The sequence below is a fragment of the Astatotilapia calliptera genome, chromosome 13 (genome assembly GCF_964374335.1).
Source record: "Astatotilapia calliptera chromosome 13, fAstCal68.1, whole genome shotgun sequence".
Classification (NCBI taxonomy): domain Eukaryota; kingdom Metazoa; phylum Chordata; class Actinopteri; order Cichliformes; family Cichlidae; genus Astatotilapia; species Astatotilapia calliptera.
The window spans coordinates 24,797,504-24,816,871 of record NC_137434.1 but is presented as its reverse complement, the minus strand read 5'-3'; the positions used below and the strand labels follow the sequence as shown (position 1 = coordinate 24,816,871).

General features: G+C 39.6%; 1 protein-coding gene across 8 annotated transcripts in view; it reads right to left on the bottom strand.

Annotated features, from left to right (window-relative positions):
• Nucleotides 1–3,470: 3,470 nt before the first annotated feature.
• The window catches only part of LOC113034675 (mitogen-activated protein kinase kinase kinase kinase 3), a 42,997-nt gene continuing 27,099 nt past the window's right edge, over nt 3,471–19,368 (bottom strand). For 2 of the 8 annotated variants that reach the window (XM_026189491.2, XM_026189493.2), the window contains 20 exons: nt 18,150–18,202; nt 17,703–17,741; nt 15,142–15,216; nt 11,590–11,641; nt 11,089–11,467; nt 9,241–9,347; nt 8,611–8,652; nt 8,207–8,291; nt 8,033–8,112; nt 7,809–7,869; nt 7,472–7,589; nt 7,227–7,285; nt 6,876–6,979; nt 6,360–6,531; nt 6,185–6,253; nt 5,957–6,049; nt 5,762–5,832; nt 5,050–5,105; nt 4,883–4,936; nt 3,471–4,236 (listed from right to left, as the gene is read on the bottom strand). In XM_026189491.2, coding sequence (XP_026045276.2) covers nt 4,149–4,236; nt 4,883–4,936; nt 5,050–5,105; nt 5,762–5,832; nt 5,957–6,049; nt 6,185–6,253; nt 6,360–6,531; nt 6,876–6,979; nt 7,227–7,285; nt 7,472–7,589; nt 7,809–7,869; nt 8,033–8,112; nt 8,207–8,291; nt 8,611–8,652; nt 9,241–9,347; nt 11,089–11,467; nt 11,590–11,641; nt 15,142–15,216; nt 17,703–17,741; nt 18,150–18,202 — 1,857 coding nt within the window. In that variant the 3' untranslated portion in view covers nt 3,471–4,148. The remainder of the gene's footprint in view (nt 4,237–4,882; nt 4,937–5,049; nt 5,106–5,761; nt 5,833–5,956; nt 6,050–6,184; nt 6,254–6,359; nt 6,532–6,875; nt 6,980–7,226; nt 7,286–7,471; nt 7,590–7,808; nt 7,870–8,032; nt 8,113–8,206; nt 8,292–8,610; nt 8,653–9,240; nt 9,348–11,088; nt 11,468–11,589; nt 11,642–15,141; nt 15,217–17,702; nt 17,742–18,149; nt 18,203–19,368) is intronic. The other 6 variants (XM_026189494.2, XM_080288163.1, XM_026189495.2 and 3 more) reach the window with 5 other exon arrangements.

Below are 19,368 nucleotides of genomic sequence, written 5' to 3'. Positions count from 1 at the left end.
AGGCCCAGTTGAGGTTATGAAACACACACTTTTAACATTTCAGCAAAAACCCACAAAGGAAGGCCATGTTGGCACCTGCTCTAAGGATTATAGATTACGCTTGTGTGCATGATGGCAGAAAGAAGAAAACAGAGCATCATTCAATCCCACATGAACTTTGTTGTTATGCTAAATAGACAGATTTCCCAAACTTAAATGTTTTTAACAGGAAAGAATAGGCAGAGGTGGTTAGGGGTGCAGGAATAGCTCCCCCCCCCCCCCCCCTTTTTTTTTTCCAGCCATGTTGAAACATTATAGAAGTCGGGTGTGCAGCTAAGAGGATACATAGAAGTGTTAAGATATTTAAGAATTATTTGAGATGGCTATTTTGAGAAAACCTCACACTGAGAAAGCCATTTTCAGCTAAATGAATTTTTTTCCATTTACACACATCAGCTGAAAGGACACAGACAGTTAAGAGCCAGTTTAGAGAACATGGTTGAACGCTAACCTCATGTGCTGCTGATGGCTGTCTTTAGTATTAGATTTTTTTTCTTTGATCTAGATACCACGAGGTAGATTTTCTAAATATGGCCAGAGGAAGTTTCAACAACATATTTTAGCATTACAAAAATGAAGAGTGAAATATTTTCGGAGTGCTTGATTCATTTCCCCTCTAAAATAGTACGATTCGCTAAGAGGCTGGTCATGCGGGGTTGATGATGACACTGGCATTTCAACCACTCAAGTGAGGAAAATCAATCAACTTGAATTCATAACTTAAAGGGTAAAAATATGATTATTGTGGCTTAATCTTTTTTGTTTGGCTTAAATAACTTAATAAAGGACTTGGCTGCAGCTATGAAATGACTCCCAGTCTATAATCACGGTTGTTGGCAGGAAGCACATGTATTCATTAATGGCTAAATCAATCACCTGGGACACTAATGCACTTTGCAGGCAATTTATAGTAAAATCGATACATGTTATTGTTTGCTGAAAGAAAAAGGGCAGAGCATTTCTATTCTCACGCCGAGTTCAACCGTTCTGCACTTGATCCTATTGCTTTACAGCGAACTGGAGTCTAGTAAGATGATTCCAGATGTGTCCACAAATACATCGGATGAAAACGTTATGAATAGTTTGTGTGGTTTTACTCTTTACAGGTGGTAACAGATTACCACCTGTGGTGAAACTTTCAACTGTCAGTCCCAAAGAATGGCAAGATTTTTCTTTAATCAGACTTGTGACAGATGAAATCATTTCCCGTGAAAATTTAAAAGACAATGCTGCAGCCGCTGCTGTGCCTCATCTCTGGGACAGAGATGCACTAAAAACCACAAGGTTGCTGAAGCAGGATTTGCGGCCTGTAATAAATTTTATTTTCAATTTTCAGTGTCACGTGTTGATCTGATAAAGAGTCGCTTATATTCATTTTGATCAATTTACTGCATTTTTTAATTATTTGCTTTAGCCTATAAATATAGGGGGAAAAAATTCGGAGAGAAGCTTTGAGAACGTGAACCATTCGACAGGCAAATGTCTCAGATTTCAGGATTACGCACGGTATCTCGGGTTCATCTACACTGGTGTCCTCAGTAGGAACCTCTAGTGTCACAGCTTGGAAAACTAAATGGTACACGTAGACTCTCCTACACAGACAGTGCGCATCTACATGCATGTAGTGTGAGCTCTCATACAGATATGGGTCTTTAAAAAAAAGTCACAGCTGACAATGAAAACTTCTGCAAATATTTCTCAGGAATACAGGAAAAAAAAAGGTGTTACACAGAAATTTCTATTAATGAGTCTGACTGGATTATTGAGCAAGCCTTTGCACCATATTTAAACCAGCAGACCATTATTCATAACGCTACAGGCTACACCACTCAATACCACAATATGGAGAGTAATATATTTGGATGTGGATGCACTGTTAACACCACATACATGCTGTTATTGTTACTGCATTATTTCACTGAGGTCAGATAATGGTAACCCACCACTGTTTATTGCTCAGTGTAGTGAAATGTACTATAGCCTATCAGCCATGTTGTTTTAGTTTAGAGTTGCCTGTGTTACAGCGGTGGCTCACCGGTTGGAAATCACTTGGATGCTGGCGATTTCAGACTGTTGTTAGCCGAGACTGGTTACAAATAGGGTGCTGCACAAAAAAACGTCTTGTGATTGCTTTTGGTTGCTAGTACACCGCTGCAGTTACCCATAGTTTGGATGGTAGATCCACAAATTAAGTTGTGCTTCATCGCAGCAAACACCATTTTTTAAAGGAGGCAACTATTGCTTTTATACCCAAATTTAAGCCTGCACACTGAATCAAACTAAACATTCAACAACTAATTTTTCTGCTCAGGAATGTGAGCAAATAACTGTAACTGTAACAGTTTTTATAAAACAGTAAAGCAGCTGTGGCATAAACCTTACATTGGGTGGTGGTCTAATAAATCTGTAAAAGCGTTGTACTTCTTTGTGACCAGTTTCACCTAGCAACCAGCTAATTAACTGGTCAGACAACACTAGGGCTAACTTTTCTCTAGTGATCAGCGGCGGTGGGTCTCTGTTCAGTCTCTGTGTGACTGTGGAACGCAGGCTGGCTGCAGATGATTCAGGTCTGCATTTTACTTTGTAAACACATTATTTCTGTCCAATGGGCTAAAAGCTAATTCGATTTCAGCCTAACCAGATATAATTAAATGACTGTATATCCAGCTCTTTTTGTATTTTCTTATCTGCTGATGCTTTTTTTTTTTTTTAATAAAGTGACCAGAAACTTGTCACTTGTTAAAGACCAGATCTGTACATGACACTCTTATATGTGCATATTCTATGTCTACGCACACAGACGCGCACACACATACACACTATGCATACACACACAAGGTCATATATTATAATGACATCACATTTGTTTATGAAATACATTTTTCTCTGTGCAAATTTGTAACACCAGTGGTTCAATAAAAATAGCAAAAAAATATATATTGCTGAAGAATAAACAAAGATTTCTGATTAAAAAATAAAAGAAGAAACAAAATGAAACGAGCGGAAATGATCATTTTCGTCCACCCTGATGACGGTCACGTGATGAAAACAAGCAGGAAGTCATGACAGCGACGCGCTGAGAGTGAAAAACGGCCAATCGGTGTCCTGTGTTCGCTCAATTTGATCCTGAGGTCCAAGCCATGAGAAGAGTAATATCAGATTACTAAAGATGTTCGTCTGTGAGACTGCAGGGGTCACATGATCAAGGAACTAGGGAGTGAATTTGCTGTCGCAACGTGTCTATTTGTCTCGCATTTCGTCTCCACAGTTGTACAGACCAACTATACGCACACCTATCTACACAACCCTTTTAGTGTTCGTCTCTGTCAAAAATAATACTACACTTATATTTACAACAATTAAATAGAGGTCAATTAAGCACTTGTGTGGTGACGAGTATTGGAATTTGATGCTAGGGAAAGTGGCAAAGCTTTTTAGTTGGTTTTCTCTTTTTTATTTTTTAAAAAGACAACAAATAAAAAAGGAAATTCATCCTGGTTGTTAAAAGCATGTCATGCCAAAAATAAATAAAGGTGTCGTTTTTTAAAAAAAGGGACAAGTAAGGAAAAAAGGAAGGAGGAGCAATGAAGAAGAAGGGTAGGCTTTCTGTGCAAGATGGCCCTTCTGTGAAGCTTTAGCGCAAACAGCAGTAGCAGTAGCAGTAGTGTTAGTAGCATATGTAGAAGTAGTAGTAGTAGAAGTAGTGTTGGAGTCAAATTTCCGTGCTAGACATTGTTCCCAGGGTGATGTATCCAGGGTAGGGGCCAGATATTCAGCTGGCTATCCCGATCTAAAGCGGCCTCGGGCCAAGAGTTTTAAAACCCTGACACTGTCAGAAACGGGTCTACAACCCACTGCTCTAACGCCACACGCACACTTCACTGATACACATAACACTGCAGCTCTTTATAAAACGCTGCAACTGGGATTCCGCATGTGCACTGATGAACATCTCCCAGACACACTGCTAGTCGGGCCAGGGGAGAAGATGAAGGCTGGGTGGGATAAAAGTGGAGTTGGGATGAGTGTGTCGCTTGCTCCCTTTCCTGTACTAATGATGGGATGTCTACAGAGCGTGTTTTATGTGCACGTATGTTAGTGTGCATGTCTCAGTAGCTGTTTTCATGGCCTGCCAGGATGTAGAGGTTGCTGTGGGCTGTAGGGTTGTCCGTAGGCCTGCTTTCCAGCACCACCACCCTGCAACACAAAACACACACGGAGATAAAACATACACACACAACATCTAGTTTAGTTTCAAGTCAAGGTAGCAAAACAATTCACCCTTTCCCAGACGAAAGAACAGCCCAGCTGGTTTTTTAGCGTGTTAAAACAAAACAAAACAAAAAATAAACGGGATATGGTCCAAGCTTGTAAAAACCCTGTTATTTGGAAAAAGGCAGTAGAGAAACATGACTTACTCTGAAGCTAAGAGTACTCTCCTAACCCGGAGGAAAACTGTGAGAAAGCTGTTAGTACTCTTTCAGAGCAACCCAAAGAATCACACATCACAACTTGAAGATACTCAGCCTCAGTAATGAGAAAACAGACACCAAGATGATCCAGCCTCTACACAAGTATGTCTGTTTTGGTGCTTTGTCGAGGGTCTACAACCCCAGCATTAAACTGAAAGAACTTATGGCATCTGACAGTTTAAGCAGGAAGGAATCAGACCAGATATAATTTTGGTGTCTCTTCTCTCATCATTTAATCAAAAAAAATTCCCATATTTTCTCTCTCTGAATTTTCCTGATCACCATCATCTGGCATCAAGCAGGATTTGAAAGTTCTGATAGAAAGCGGCAGAAGTTTTGGGCCGTCTGTGGCCAGTGACCCGTGAGTGTACCTGGGAAGTTTGAGGCCTTTTTCCTCAGCCTCTTGCTCTCTACAGTCATCATGTCTTTAGTGGTGAGACATTAAAGAGAGTGTTAACAGAGACCTAAATGTGTGTCCATGTGTGTGTGAGACAGGTATGAAACTGTAAGGAAATGCTGGCAGGTAAGTGTTTCTCACCTGTCTGATCCCAGTAGTCTGAAGATGCGTGTGCTGTCTGAGATCTCCTGAGTGATCTGATGAAAGAAAGCAGAAGAGGTGCTAAATGATGCCGTAAAACACTGATGATCTGACTCAGATGTCTCATCAGACTTTTGCCAAATACTCACTAATGATTTAATATAAAGGATTAAGATTTTAAAAAGTGATTTTAAAGACATTTTGCACATGAATAGTGCTAATAAAAACCCACAGAGACCGACAATGACCACTGATTATTCTTAGAGACTTGTGCAAAATAAAACAAGAGACAAAACACTGCAACAGTTTAAAGTGGCGACAGCCTCAGTGAACACAGTAGCAGAGTTTGGACCTGGAAGCACGGTTGATGCATCATTGCTTAACAGACAGATAGTCAGAGTGAAGCGTTTTGACAGACTGTATGTGCATTTAATCCTGGTTTGCAACCATGTAAGAATGTGTAATTATGATACTATCCATAAGGCCACATAAATATTGGGTAGAAATGGAAACTGATACACCCTGTTATCCCTTGAATTACTGTGATGTGATTTTTTTGAGGCTATATTGAGCACCCACAGTAAGGCCCAAAATCCTAATAAAGTAAGATTAAATAAGACACCCTGATGCTGCGGACTAAACATTATTACAGCGCACAGAGGCCACCTGAAGGGCGTGTTTTACTCTTAAATGTGCTCAGTATGAATCTCACCTCATTAGTCTTGAAACTCCGTCCCTGCATGCCATGTCTCCAAAACGCCAATACACTGTCTTGGAGGCAAACTGGATAAAAAAAAGGAAAGAAAAAAACCCCAAGGAAAAACAATACGGATTAAGGTTTGTTTATAGATCAACAGTAACCCACTAGAAGATATCCGTGCCATGTAGTCTTTCTGTTTTTGTTTACCGATGTTTTCAATCTGGAAGTTGAAGGTGAGCTCGGCTGACAACTTTCTGCTGGATTTCAACCGACCCTGGAGATTCACTATCTTTATACACCCTGTAGTAGGAAAAACAAAAAAAGACAGAGGAAACAGTTTGGTAAAACTAATAAAATAAGTGTTAATACCTTCTAAATCTGAACCTGAAAAGATCATAAATGGGTAAGATGAGTTAAAATCTATTAGCGACTCACTGTCGAGGCAGACTAGGATCGTGTCTCTCTCTAGCTGAGTGACATGGATCACACATGTCTGTGGGGTTTCTGCAGAGGAGGAGAAAAAGGCAGAGGATTACTTTGGCTCTCGTGCTGTTCCCACCAAAGAAAACTGTTATTGGTTTAACTTGACAGAGCCGGGCGGTGTTCTCACCTGCTTCTGTGAACCAGGAGGAGGTAGAGTTGGGATTGACTGTGCCAAATCGGACCACCTGGCTGAGTTCAGTTCCTTTACTGACTGCGACACAGATGAGAGGGTAGGTCTGTTCGGGGACCACCAACATTTCAAAGACCTCCAACGGACAGGGTAGTGGGAAGTCAATAGTCTGTTACATAGAAAAGGAAAAAAAGTTTAGAAAGCTATGTGTTGTATTTCGATATAATCATAAAATCATTTGACTGGAATCAGCTGAGCCATTTGCTGACTGACTGGCACCAATATCAGCTGATCTGCCAGGACTGCAGAACTCGTGGCCAAGCAAAATTAACACTGTGCTTGGTCTTTTCAAACTTTTGATCTTGAAAACAAAAACTGCTAGCATTGTGGAAAAATTTCTTGCGTGTGCAAATACTTATTTTCTTTCTTGTAACTGTGTAATAAAACGTGCTTAGGAAAGGAGCTTAAATTAAATGAACATTATCTTGATTTTTGGGGAGATTCAAAACTGACCTTGATGAGCATGAACTTCTGCATTGACTCCACCCACTCCAACAGCATGACACTTGACTGGAAGGCTCCACACAGGTACTTATGACCTGTGTATGGGTTACGAACTGCACAAAAACAACAACGACCATGAATCCATTTGAATTTTTCCTCTTTGCACAAAAATTATAATTCAGTGCTATTTTTTGTTCTGCACAAACACCACACAGGACAGTACAAGATAACACGAGGTAGTTTCATGCAACGAGTCCGAATTTGATACAGTTAAATAAAGTTAGTCACAGAACATAATTAAAAAACAAAAACAGGTGTTCGACAAAAGAAAATATAAAATCAGCATTTACAGAAACTCACCTACGCAGCACTTTTGGCACCCTTTAGTCTCTGGAATCTTATTGGACACAGCAAACTTCCTATAATAAAGAAATATGATCCAAATATAGAGCTGAACTGGCACAAACTTCTGGTTTTATTGAAAACATATTTAAATTAGTTAAAATAAGCAGGAGTGACATTTAATTTATGTAGGGGGGAAAAAACTACAAGGAAACAGAGGCTATAAATATTTCACAGCTTAGATTTTCTAGTTGTAGAGTTACCTGGGAATTATCTTATCAGGCAGCTTGTGCGTGGGAATGGCTACTGGTAACTTCTGTAACTGTCTGGCCTGTTCAAACATACCGCTTAGACTATGGGAGTACAGCTGAGAGGCTTTTCCTGCAATGAAACAGGATATAGAAGAAACAGTTAAAAGGAAATAATAGTAGTGACCTACGATACAAGCTACAAAAGCATATTTGAAGAAATAAAACACATTGTATCAAAAATCATGCGCCGATGATCCAATTTAAGAACAATTTCAGAGACAAATGGGTGAAAGTAATAAGGGCAGTCAAGTGCCACACACTTCTATCATAATGATGTTCGACAACTCACCAGATATGGAAAGAAGACAGTTGTTCATGACATATAACCAGGTACACCGCCGAGGGAAGAGCTGCAGGTGGACACAAAGTAATCTGAGCATCTCAGAGTGCCAGAACATTTAAAACAGTCTGATTCAAAGACTGGACTATCTCACATGTATAACATTACAACTAATATACCCTGTTTTCAGAAAGTATATAGCATTATGTTAAATTACCGATTTCTAGTCTCACCTGTTCCATTGTTGTCTCATGTAGCTCATTGAGGTTTAATGTGTAGATTCCCTCTTCTGCTCCGAATATCAAATACTGGTCTGAAACGCACAAAAGAGCATTTGATCCGTGCTTAGTGAAAAGTGAAAACAACACCTGTAAAATAAACTTTGATAGTGTTTTGCTGTTGGTTACCTCTGGTGTCAGGGTTGATCCACGAAGTGGCACAGTGGATCTTGAGGGGACAGCCGTTGAACACCTTGGAGAAACACGCACCCATCTGGAAACGGGAGAAAAAGAAAGAAGTTCAAGATTATTTTTTTTTAATTTAAAGGATTCGGAGACCTTGTGATCTAAATGCCTTTAGTGAGACACTCCACACTAAAAAGTAATATTTTAACTTGCTTATGGATTCGTTTTCCATTTTTTTCCAAATGAGTAAATTCATTTCATTTAATATTTTGCACATAAAAAAACTTTTGTATAGGAACAAAAAGATCCGCAATGCCAAGAAGTCTTTACAACACTAATCCAATTAACTCAACTACATTATTTTCTCTTAAAAACAAACAAACAAAGCAAAAAAGACCCATACTTACATGGACTTTGGGTGTTGGGGGGAGACCATTACTGATTGGCTTCTAAGGAAGTGATAAACACAAACACACATTAAAAACATCAATAATAAAATGACTGGGTGATATATATGAGCATAACAACCTGTATATATAAAATGTATTCTCCCAGCAGATAGTCTATAGTGCACTTAAAACATGCTTTAAATAAAAGAATTGTAGCTGAATTAGCTCACTAAGCTATTAGTCATAGTTTGAAGTACACCCATCTGGTGTTTCAGTTTGACAAGTATGTAGATGAAGCTATCTAGGTGCATAACTTCTCATACAGCACTCCTCTAAACTTTCTCAAGGGTTGAACATTATGGAATTTATTTTTCCCCTGATTTATAATCCATTATTGACTTGGGAGATGCCCAAATTCCACTTCTTCTTTAAAAAACAGTGATGATCAGCAAGAGCTGCAACAGCAACAAAGGTCAGGATCCTTCACTGGCTTTGCACTGACAAGAACACTACCCAATACATTTCACCTGACTTGGCCTTTCTTCTCCACACAGTGTTATGCCGATTATTAATAATTTTAACAATGGCAGCACTCTGCATCCTCCCTCAAGACCTCTGTGGGTCCTTGAGCCACTCCTGCATGCTTACCGGAACATCCTTCTTGTCCTTCCGTATGGGGACACTAGGTGGCATGGTGGACTGCCTCTCTGCTGGGCTGGCCCTCTCGCCATTGTGGGGAGAGTTCAGCCCATTACCTACAACAACAACAACAGACACAACAGACACAACTTACTGTGTTTGAGTGACACAGGAAACAGAGAGAGCGGGTAAGAGACAGAGAGACTGTGTGTGCGCATGTGAAGCTTTGAAAACAAAGAAAGCCAAAATAAACATGACGCATCTACAAAAACACTTGATTTAATGAGAACAATTTAATTTATAAGACTAAAGACAGCAAGGAGTGTTAATATTAAAGAGTAAACAAAAACAAGCTATTGGGAGCAGAGAGGGGGGGGAGGAGGGAAGGAGCAGGCCAGCAGGAAGAAAACAGAGGATCAAATATGGTCATGATCGAGGGGGAGTGTGAATGCACCACAAACTGCAGTCAATTATTGATCAGTTTCTCTCCTTTACTACCCCAGCGAGTAACCAGCGAATGACAGGTAGTTAACGGCAAAACCATTTGAGCTACGCACGAATGTTGCTTCCTGTCGTGATTAGAGCCATAACCATATCGTCAAAGACAGTTCAACTTTCACCTGAGCGTGCCTACAGCACGACCATTCCAGCATGACTGTGCAATTCTACACTATGCTTTCAATCTACTGAACTGTTATTATTTCCAAAACACCATGGTTAATATATCTACCATATACTGCTTATTAAATGTAACACTTTACTGTAAAAGCTTCCAAAGCGCAATCAAAAAACTAGAGAAATAAACTTAAAAATATGCAGGATCTACATTCTCTGTGCAAAATCAAAAAGGCAAAAATAATATCCAAAGAAGCATATCCCTGTCCTGAGATTAGGTCATAGGTGGCAGCAAATTTTAATTGCTCAACTTATCCACTTCCAAGTCAGAGTAACACTATATAACACAATAATAAAAAAAAAATCAGAGCATGACTGAGATACCCGAAATGCTCAACAACAATGCAAACATTTAAAAGGCACACTAGAATGGGGATTTAGTCACTTGCCTAAAGTATAAAACGGGATTACAAACTTTTATAAAATTTGGCATTTCTGTTACTGTTTAATAAGTTCAGTTATAATTTGGCATCTGTAAACTCGTATAAAGAAACATGAAACAGCAAATTTAACTAAAAAACACTTCATTGTCAGAATGTCTACAACGACATATTAGGGCCACTAAAGGCCAAAAAAGGGGGGGGGGGAAGAATAATTGGAGGACAATGAAGGGCTTAATATTCTGAGAGTTAAGAAACTACTTTGAGATTAAAATTGGAAACTTAAAATGTAAAAAAATAAATAAGTTATATTTGAGCTTTTGGGATCCATGCCTCACGTGAAAATCTAACAACACAACAGCTCATTTTCATGAAAACCTTTAACCTCCACTGACCCTAATAGGCCGCTTTTAGAAAGTGAGAGCTGACAATGCACAGAATAATTTTTTGTTAAAAGAATCAAAACTGGACCAGTCAGCCAGGACTATGTTTTCTCCTCTTCCTTTGTCCTAAGAAGCGAGGGGGAGTGGTTTAGCAGCATTTGATTGTTTGGATCACTGGATTGGATGAACCAATCAGTCTTCACAAAAATGACTTTAGAGACAAACAATCATGTTGAGCGTGAGCTGATGAACGGAAGAAACAAAGCAAATAAAAACTTTAAAAAAAGCATTACTGTTAATGGAATCATGGAACAAATAAATCAGACTACAAGGAAAGACTAATGGAAGACCACACAACCAATCGCAGGGGACGACAGGGTCTGCGGACACTACCCAGCTACCAAATCAGCTGCTCTTACTCTCTTTCTTTTCCTCCTGTTTTTCCTGCTCCTCTTTCACCTCCTTGAGAACCTCCCATGCCTCCTCCAGCTCCTCCTCTGTGTGAGGCGTGTGGAGCCACTCCCAGAAATGCCTAAAGCTCCCATCATCCTCTGTGGCAGAGTTTTCGATGTCTTTGAGCTTCGGGCTCTCGTTACCTAGGCTACTGCGGCGGTGGGGCGGCAGCTTCGGAGGCGGGGGACGCGGGGGGACATAGGAGGCGGGCTTGGCGGGGCTCGGCGTCTCTGGCACTGGGCAGCGCTTGATGGTCCCTCCCCCTCCACCGTCATCTTCACTGTGTGAGTGGCTGTCGTCGTGTTTTTGATCCGTCTGATTATGGGGTGAGGAGATGGATTTGGGCTTAAGAAGAAGAAGAAGAAGAAAAAGATTGTATAAGAAATCAGTTACTTATTACATATTCTGAGCACTAAAATTGCTACTACTTCAAAAATTCTGCTAACTACAGACACAGTTTTTCCTACCTTAGGAGGAAGTGGGGGTGGGACCCTTGGCCTCATGATGGTGCTTGATTTACTGAAGAATAAGAGGGAAAAATCTGTGACAAGATACTCAAGACAGCTGCCGTTTTTTACAACCAGGAAATATATGGGAAACAATAAATATATGTTAGAATGTTAGCACTGAAGCTATGGTTTGACTTGCCATTTTTAAGCCATTTATAAGCTAAGTTATTACATTCAACGCATAATTACAATCCAGAGTTTTTCCTAAAAAAAAACAAAAAAAAACCCCCCAAACCCAACCATTTTATTGGAAATAGAAAATAAAATTGTCGGATTTGTTTTAAAAATAATCGAAAAAATATGCTGACACATTTGTGAACCCAGATCAGATGAGATGTAATATTTTGCAGGCTCACTGAATGTGAAATCAAAGGCTCAAATAACAGGTTTAACCACAGCCCAATGCCACTTACACACAAACTGATATAATAGAAAGGTCATTAAAGGTTAACCACGAAATATAAAGTAAGACAAGAACTTTAGACAACAGTAAAACAAAGAAGGGTCAGCGTGTGCAAAGCCTCTGAATGGATAGCGCTGATACTGACAAACTTAATAATATTTTAGTAAAAGTATTACTTTTAAAATTAAAATTTATGTTTAGTGTAAATAAATTAGAGTTTGTGTCTTGCTCTCATTTAAAGCACCTCTTAAAATCTTTTTTTTTTAAGGAAAAGAAATAGAAGAGTAATTGCAATTATGCCTTCCGACTTCCCCCCTTAAAGAAGCTTAAAGTGTAAACTTTATCAGTACAAAACTAATCTGTGACTGACATAGTTTACACATTCACTTAAGGTGGTAAGCCACGCATGGGTGCAGTACGCATAAAAGCATCTCAGGGATAGGGATAGCTCAGTAGGTAAAGTGGTCGCCCCATGATCGGAAGGTCGGCGGTTCGAATCCACTTAACGGCTACCCTGAGGTACCCCTGAGCAAGGTACCGTCCCTACACACTGCTCCCCGGGCGCCTGCTTAGTGGGCTGCCCACTGCTTCACTGAGTGAATGGGTCAAATGCAGAGAAAAACAAGTAATTTCCCCATGGGGATCAATAAAGTATCCATTATTATTATTATTATTATTATCTCTAAAGAAAGCCGGAAGAAAGCAGCTCTCTTAGAATGCACTGATGCTAAACACAAGGCTGGTGATAAGGACTATGCAATCAGATTATGACCAAAATATGGAAGCCCGTTTCCACCACTAAAAAAAAAATAAAAAAGTATCCACAACTCTAAATTTCGAGTTATTTTCCCTTATCAACTCGAAATTCTGAGAAAAGTAACTTGAGTAAATTTCGAGTTAGCTCTACCAATCAGTAATCTACATGAATGATGTCATTTTCTTGTACCTGGAAGGATATGGCGCAGAGGAATGCGCAGTCAAAACCGTATCGCAACAAACTGGTGCTTTTGAGAGTACGTTTGCTGATAGTAACGCCATGTGATTCAGCTAACAGCACAAGGATTTCATCATTTGTGAAGCCACGTTGAAAATACTCAGCAATTTGTGCATTCATGACTTACTTACTGGTAGCTTAGCTGTAGCATTTGTAGCTGAGGGCTTCAGCTTCCGGGTAACAAGGAAATGATGTCATTCACGTAGATTACTGCTTGGCAGTGCTACTTTTCTTGAAATATCAAGTTAATAAGTCAAAATTTCGAGTTATGGATACTTTTTTTTTTTAACCAAAAAACACCAACAAAGCTGAAATCATAACTTTAAAACTTTAAAATGCTGGATGTGCAAAAGGGAATTTATTTGCAACTGAAATTATTTTAAGATGCTTGAAAAGAAATAAAATCTATTCGAATTTTTGATACCTACACTAAAGATTTTCAAAATTTAGTGTCTATGTAATCCAAATGCTCCTAACTTTAACTTTTACTCAGTAACTAAGTTGATTTGGGGACCATCCGTTGGTCGTCAAGTCTGGATGTGAAGGCTTAAGCTGAGTGTTTTCGTGATCAGCAACAGTTTGTGTTCTCAAACTAAACTGGAGACTGAGAAACCAACGGATACTGTACGCTCACTGGCTACAGACTTGTCAATGACAAGCACACCCAAGTTTATCATCCTTTCTCACACTAAAATGCTAATGAATTAACATCATACTTAATCAATAAAACTTAATAACGCTTCATCAAGTCTCCAGTTTAATTAATGTCTAACGTCTCAAAGCAAAGGAGTCAAAAGTGTTATTTTTCCATAGATTTGTATAAAACTGGAAGCCCTTTTTGGAACCAGAACAGTCCCAGCAGAGTGCAGGTTCAAGTCGTTTCTGCATCGGCTACACCAGGGGTAGGCAACTCCAGGCCTCGAGTGCCAGTGTCCTGCAGGTTTTAGATATCACCCTGGGTCAGCACACCTGAATCAAATGATTAGTTCATTCCCAGGCCTCTGGAGTTCTTCATGACATGTTGAGGAGGAACTTTAGCCATTTGAATCAGCTGCGTTGGATGAAGGACACATCTAAAACCTGCCGGGCACCGGCACTCAAGGCCTGGAGTTGCCCACCCCTCGGCTACACTTTCTCTATATTGTTTACATAGAGTCTGAGGGACTAAATATTTTTGTTCCTTTGTCTGGAGGAAATTTCCTTTTTTGTTTGGCTAGAAGATTTTGTTTTTTATCGCTCTTAAACACCTTAAAAAAAAACCTTGAGAGAAAACTACAAAAGCTAGAAACTGCTACAGCACAACAGGTTGCAGCCACTTTAGGAATTCAGGTTATTTTCATTTGTGCAATCACAGCACTGTGTGTTGTGGATATGACTTGAAGGGAAAATCCTATAATATAAAGCACAAAAGGCCTCTCTGACGGTGGTGGAAAATATCTGTCTAGAAAAAAGGGGGGGGGAAAAAGACTCTGGCCTGCCGCAGACATTTGGCTTTTACACTGAGGGGAGAGGCTGGATGCCAGATCTCCAGTTTTATAGAGGCAAGATAAGACAGAAGGCAGTGTGATCTCACACACACTCATACACACACAGAGCAAGAAGGAACACAGATGGCGAAGCCAGTGAAGAACAAAACAAGACAACGGCACACAAGAGGACAAGGTCATGAGCATCAGTTATCTAAAGAATGAAACTGAACTCAGGCTCAACGATCCATATAGATCATGTCAAATCTTTAGCTATAAAGTGTATTTTAATGCTGTGTTGTTTGCGTGACACCTACACTTCTCCATTTATTACATTTCTACTACTGAAAGAATATATGAGGAAATATCAATAGCCTCTTGGTGAACATTTAGGGTTAGGGTTACTGTTAGTAGCTTTAAGAAAGCGTGGACAACACACAGGCAGCAGGCACACACACACAAACAGGTGGCGTATGTGGCGTGATGGTGGGGTGTGCTCCATAAAGATGTGTGGATGAAACTGGCAAAGGTAGGAAGCCTTAACTCCTTGTCTTCCTTCTCAGTCTTTCCTCTGAAACAAGTGAGGGAAAGATGGGAAAAGAAGAATTTGGAGAGGCTTCCAGTTCTAAGACTGAGAGGGAACTTACTGAGTGTGAGTTTCATCATCATCTGCACCATCATCATCCTCATCCTCATCATCCCCTAAGTGTGCCACATGGCCCCTGGGAGAGGAGGTGAAGACAGGAAGGGGGGGCGGGGAAAGAAAGGGCAAAGGAGGAGTGGGAGAGGGGGCATAAGGAGGAGTGATCAGGGGAGAAAGGGAGCAAGCAAAGGAGATAGGGGATGACAACAGAAGGCAGAGGCAGAAGAGGACAGAGGAAGAAGGGGGAAGGGGAGGGAAAGCTGAGTGAAGCTTGGTTCACAAACTACTTCTGAACTCCTGACCCTGTGCAGATCTGAAAGGACTGAATAGGTTCAAATAAAAGCATGACCCAATTTTTACTGCGATCCACAAAAATCAGCAAAATGACTCATCTGAACAACCAAGAGAAACGGTCTGAGGACTAATTACTTCCACAACCAGACACTTTCAAACCCAGCGGTCCAGTTTGAACCATTAAGTCCTTATAGATCTACACACGTCAACAGTAAGCGTAACCTTTTAAATCATATTATATATTATATTATATCAAATTCTCAAATACTGGTAAAAGTCCTTTCATTATCCCAAGGACAGAGAAACCCGGCCTTTGTTTGAAACTCTCTCTATCCTAATGTTTTACATATCAGGAGATAATAAAAATAATTTGGCCCTTAGCATGTCTTAAAAATGGGTAAATATAACCTCTGATGAACAACAACACATAACATATTAAACCATGTCATAATTTTAATACAAAATACCAAAGCAGTATGTGAAGGACTAAGTACGCCGTTACTGCTTCCACAACAATTAAAAGAGTGTAGATACCAGGTGCTACTAATTAAATGCACTTGAATATATGATGATAAGCAAGCATGAGCACCTTCAAAAAAGTAAACGTTTAAAAGCTTGCTAATCGTCCCAGGAGTGGATGCAGGTTCACCCAAAGCTCAGATCATGCAAGGCTCGGAGAAACTGCAAGAAACCCCAAGAGCTTCACCTCAGGTTCTACAGCACTCAGCCTGCATGTTAAACATCAAAAGTTCATAACACTACAATCAGGAAAAGACTGCTCAAGTGTTGCTTGTTTGAAAATGTTACCAGGAGAAAACCTCTTCTTTCTCCTGGCAAAAAAACCCTCCAAAACAAAAACATGGCAGTACAGCTTAGGTTTGCAAATTTGCATCTGAACAAACCACAAGACATTCCAACCAATTTTCTTTGGACAGGTGGGACCAAAGTGTAGATGTCTGGCCATAATGCACAGTTCTACATTTGAAGAGATAAAAACAAAAAAAAAGAAACACATGACTTCAACGTAACGCATAAAAACTTCCATGCCCAATGATGACCTGGGCTTATTTTGCAGCCAGAGGACCCGGGCATTTTGCAGTCATTGAGCCAACCATGAACTCATTGGTATGCCAAAGGATTGTAGAATCAAATATGGTAAAGCTTGGCCACAATTAGGTAAAAAAAAAACAGGACAGTGATCCCAAGCACAGAAGCATGACTAAAAAACAAAATCAAGGTGTTGCAATGACCTAGTGAAAGTCCAATCCTGACTGAAAAGCTGTGGTAGAACCTTAAGATAATAATATGAACTTAACAATGGCCACAATGATGTGAGACACTGATGAAGTCATACAGAAAACAACTGCTTCAAGTTATTGGTGGTAAAGGTGGCTCCAGATGCGGTTTACTTAGTGTTTCACGCACTTCCTCTGGTTTCGTCTTAGTTTTTGTTAAATAAATAATGACACATCATACATCACGTGTTGCTGTTCATCAATTTAAAACATCTGATAAGGTTATTTTTCATATTTATTTAACGTGACTATACATGTAAAAACCTCAAAGATGTTAAGTAACCCTTTGATCAATAAAGGAGCCAAAAAGACAGAAAACCTGGACGTGTTAAGTTCCAAGTAAAGCCACAACATTTTGTAGCCTTAGATGTTTTAGCCTAGAGACAATAATGCTAACATGTTCCTGCAGCAAAGCAACCATCCAGCAGACCTGCTATTAAGATTTGCTGTTTAACATCTAAGGGAAATATTTAAGACAACTTTGTACCTGATGCCTAATAATGTACAAGCTAATCTAGAGTTCAGTGAAACACATTTTTCATATCAGACTTACTCACCAAAAGTAGCAAAGCACATAAATAGCAATCATTATCTTTTGAGCAGTGAAGAGGAATTTCTCCATAGAAAATGAAACCCAGTGGCTAAAACTCTATGTCCATATGTGTGACTGCACATGTTTGTTGGTGTGTGCGTGCAAGTGTGTGTGAGAGCCATGCTCTGCAGGAAGCTTCTATGAAGCGCAGCCATTTCCTAATGAGAACAAAGCAAGAAGCAAGCCTGAGAGGAAATAAAACCCAGCAGAATCCAAAACGCCGAGAGCAGTGAGACAGCCTGAAGTAATTACTATAGCATTAGTTGCATGTGATTGGCCTCATTAGTCCTGCCGTTAAACAATGATTGGCTCATGGGTAGGCGTGGTTAGAGCACCAGCAGATCCAAGACACTGAACGTGGACGCCAAAGTGGAGTAAACTCACCTCTGCTGCAGCTCCTCCTCCACCGATTTGAGAAGACTCCTGTTTGACAAGTCGGAAAAGCACAAATGACAGAATAAAAAGAAAGACAAAAGTACCCAGGTTTTGATTTTGTGTATCGAGAATAAAATCTTAGTCCTTCCCAGTCTAGAGGACATTCTGCTGTGCTTATCTGAACCTCAGCTTTCTGCTTACAATGCATGCTTGTGAGCAGAAAGCTGCATACAGACAGTGTCATAAAGTTGGCACAGACTTTGAAATGCACAACAGAAAATCTCTTCACATTCCAAGTCTTCTTATTGTCTACATCCTCGCTCAATCTAGACATTAAAAATTTAAAAAATAAAATAAAATAAAATGAAGGATAGCTGCAACTGACAATGAAATGAAAGAAGAGAATCCAGGGGGAGGTAAATGTTTAAAAACAGAAAATAAACAAGCCAGACTTACTTGTTTCCTCCCAAAAAACGCGATGAATCTTGACCGTATTCCAGCTGCAAATCCTACAAGACAAATTAGATTACAACTGTGACATAACCCTTCATAAATAGTTCATTTATACATATATTAACAGGTGCTGTAGATCTTGGCCAACTGAGGCAGTAAACCACGTTTAAAGTTGTGGCCATCACTGAAGCCCTTTTCAGTTGCCAAATGACTGCAGACGCTGCCACTGTAGCAGCTGTGGTGACCGTTACAGCAGCCTGCTGGAAATCATACCCACAATAAGAAGCTCTTTCACCTGAAGTATAATTCATAACCACAGACATTCACAGATGTATATGGTGAGCATATGGGTATTTATAGTTATACAGAGCTGACACTTGCTGAACTCACATTGTGGTCCAATACTACATATATTAATCATCGGGCGTTAGCCACAAAACAAGTCTGGCATTTGACACATTTAGGAAAAGGACCAATAATTAGGTGCACACCAAGTAACTAATTTCAATGTCATCATTAAACAATGATGAAAAGAAACATTATCATCCTACTCATCCTGCTAATTTTTGCTAGTACTGGCTTCACAGATAGAACACAGAAGTTGTTTCCAAAAAGTGGTTCCCTGTCGTTTGGGCTTGTGAAACCCTAAAATTTTGCATTATGGTCTCATGCACTGACTTGTTGTTGAGTCAATGACTTATTTTCTAGATGAAACAAGTTCCTTTTAGGTCACAAACAGGTGAAAACATGCACTATTTCACAAAACAGTTGAGGGAAAGACAGAAAATGTAACATGCTGTCGGTTACTGAAGTTACCAGCTATGAATTAACCCAGAAACCCAAACTCCACTAAAATCCAATCCAAGAAATACAGGACAGTAGATACGTTAATCATTTTTATTAACTATCATTAAATAGGTTTCACTAATGTAAAATATTGTAGTGCGGTGGTTGTGATGTGCTCCTTGTCCTTTCGATTGAACATTCTGTTACTACTGTTGACTGCAGTTACAGTATTTTTGTATTTGGAAACATGACTAAACGAAAAGGTTTTATCTTCCAAATGCATTCAACACCTCTAAAGGAGGCATATAATGTTAAAATTGGATTTTCTCAATTCATTATCTTTGTCAAAATAGTCACAGTAACAAGATAGAAATAAGTCTCTCTGCAATATCTAGACAGCAGTACTTCTATTGGTCAAGTTTATCTAAAGCTTTGC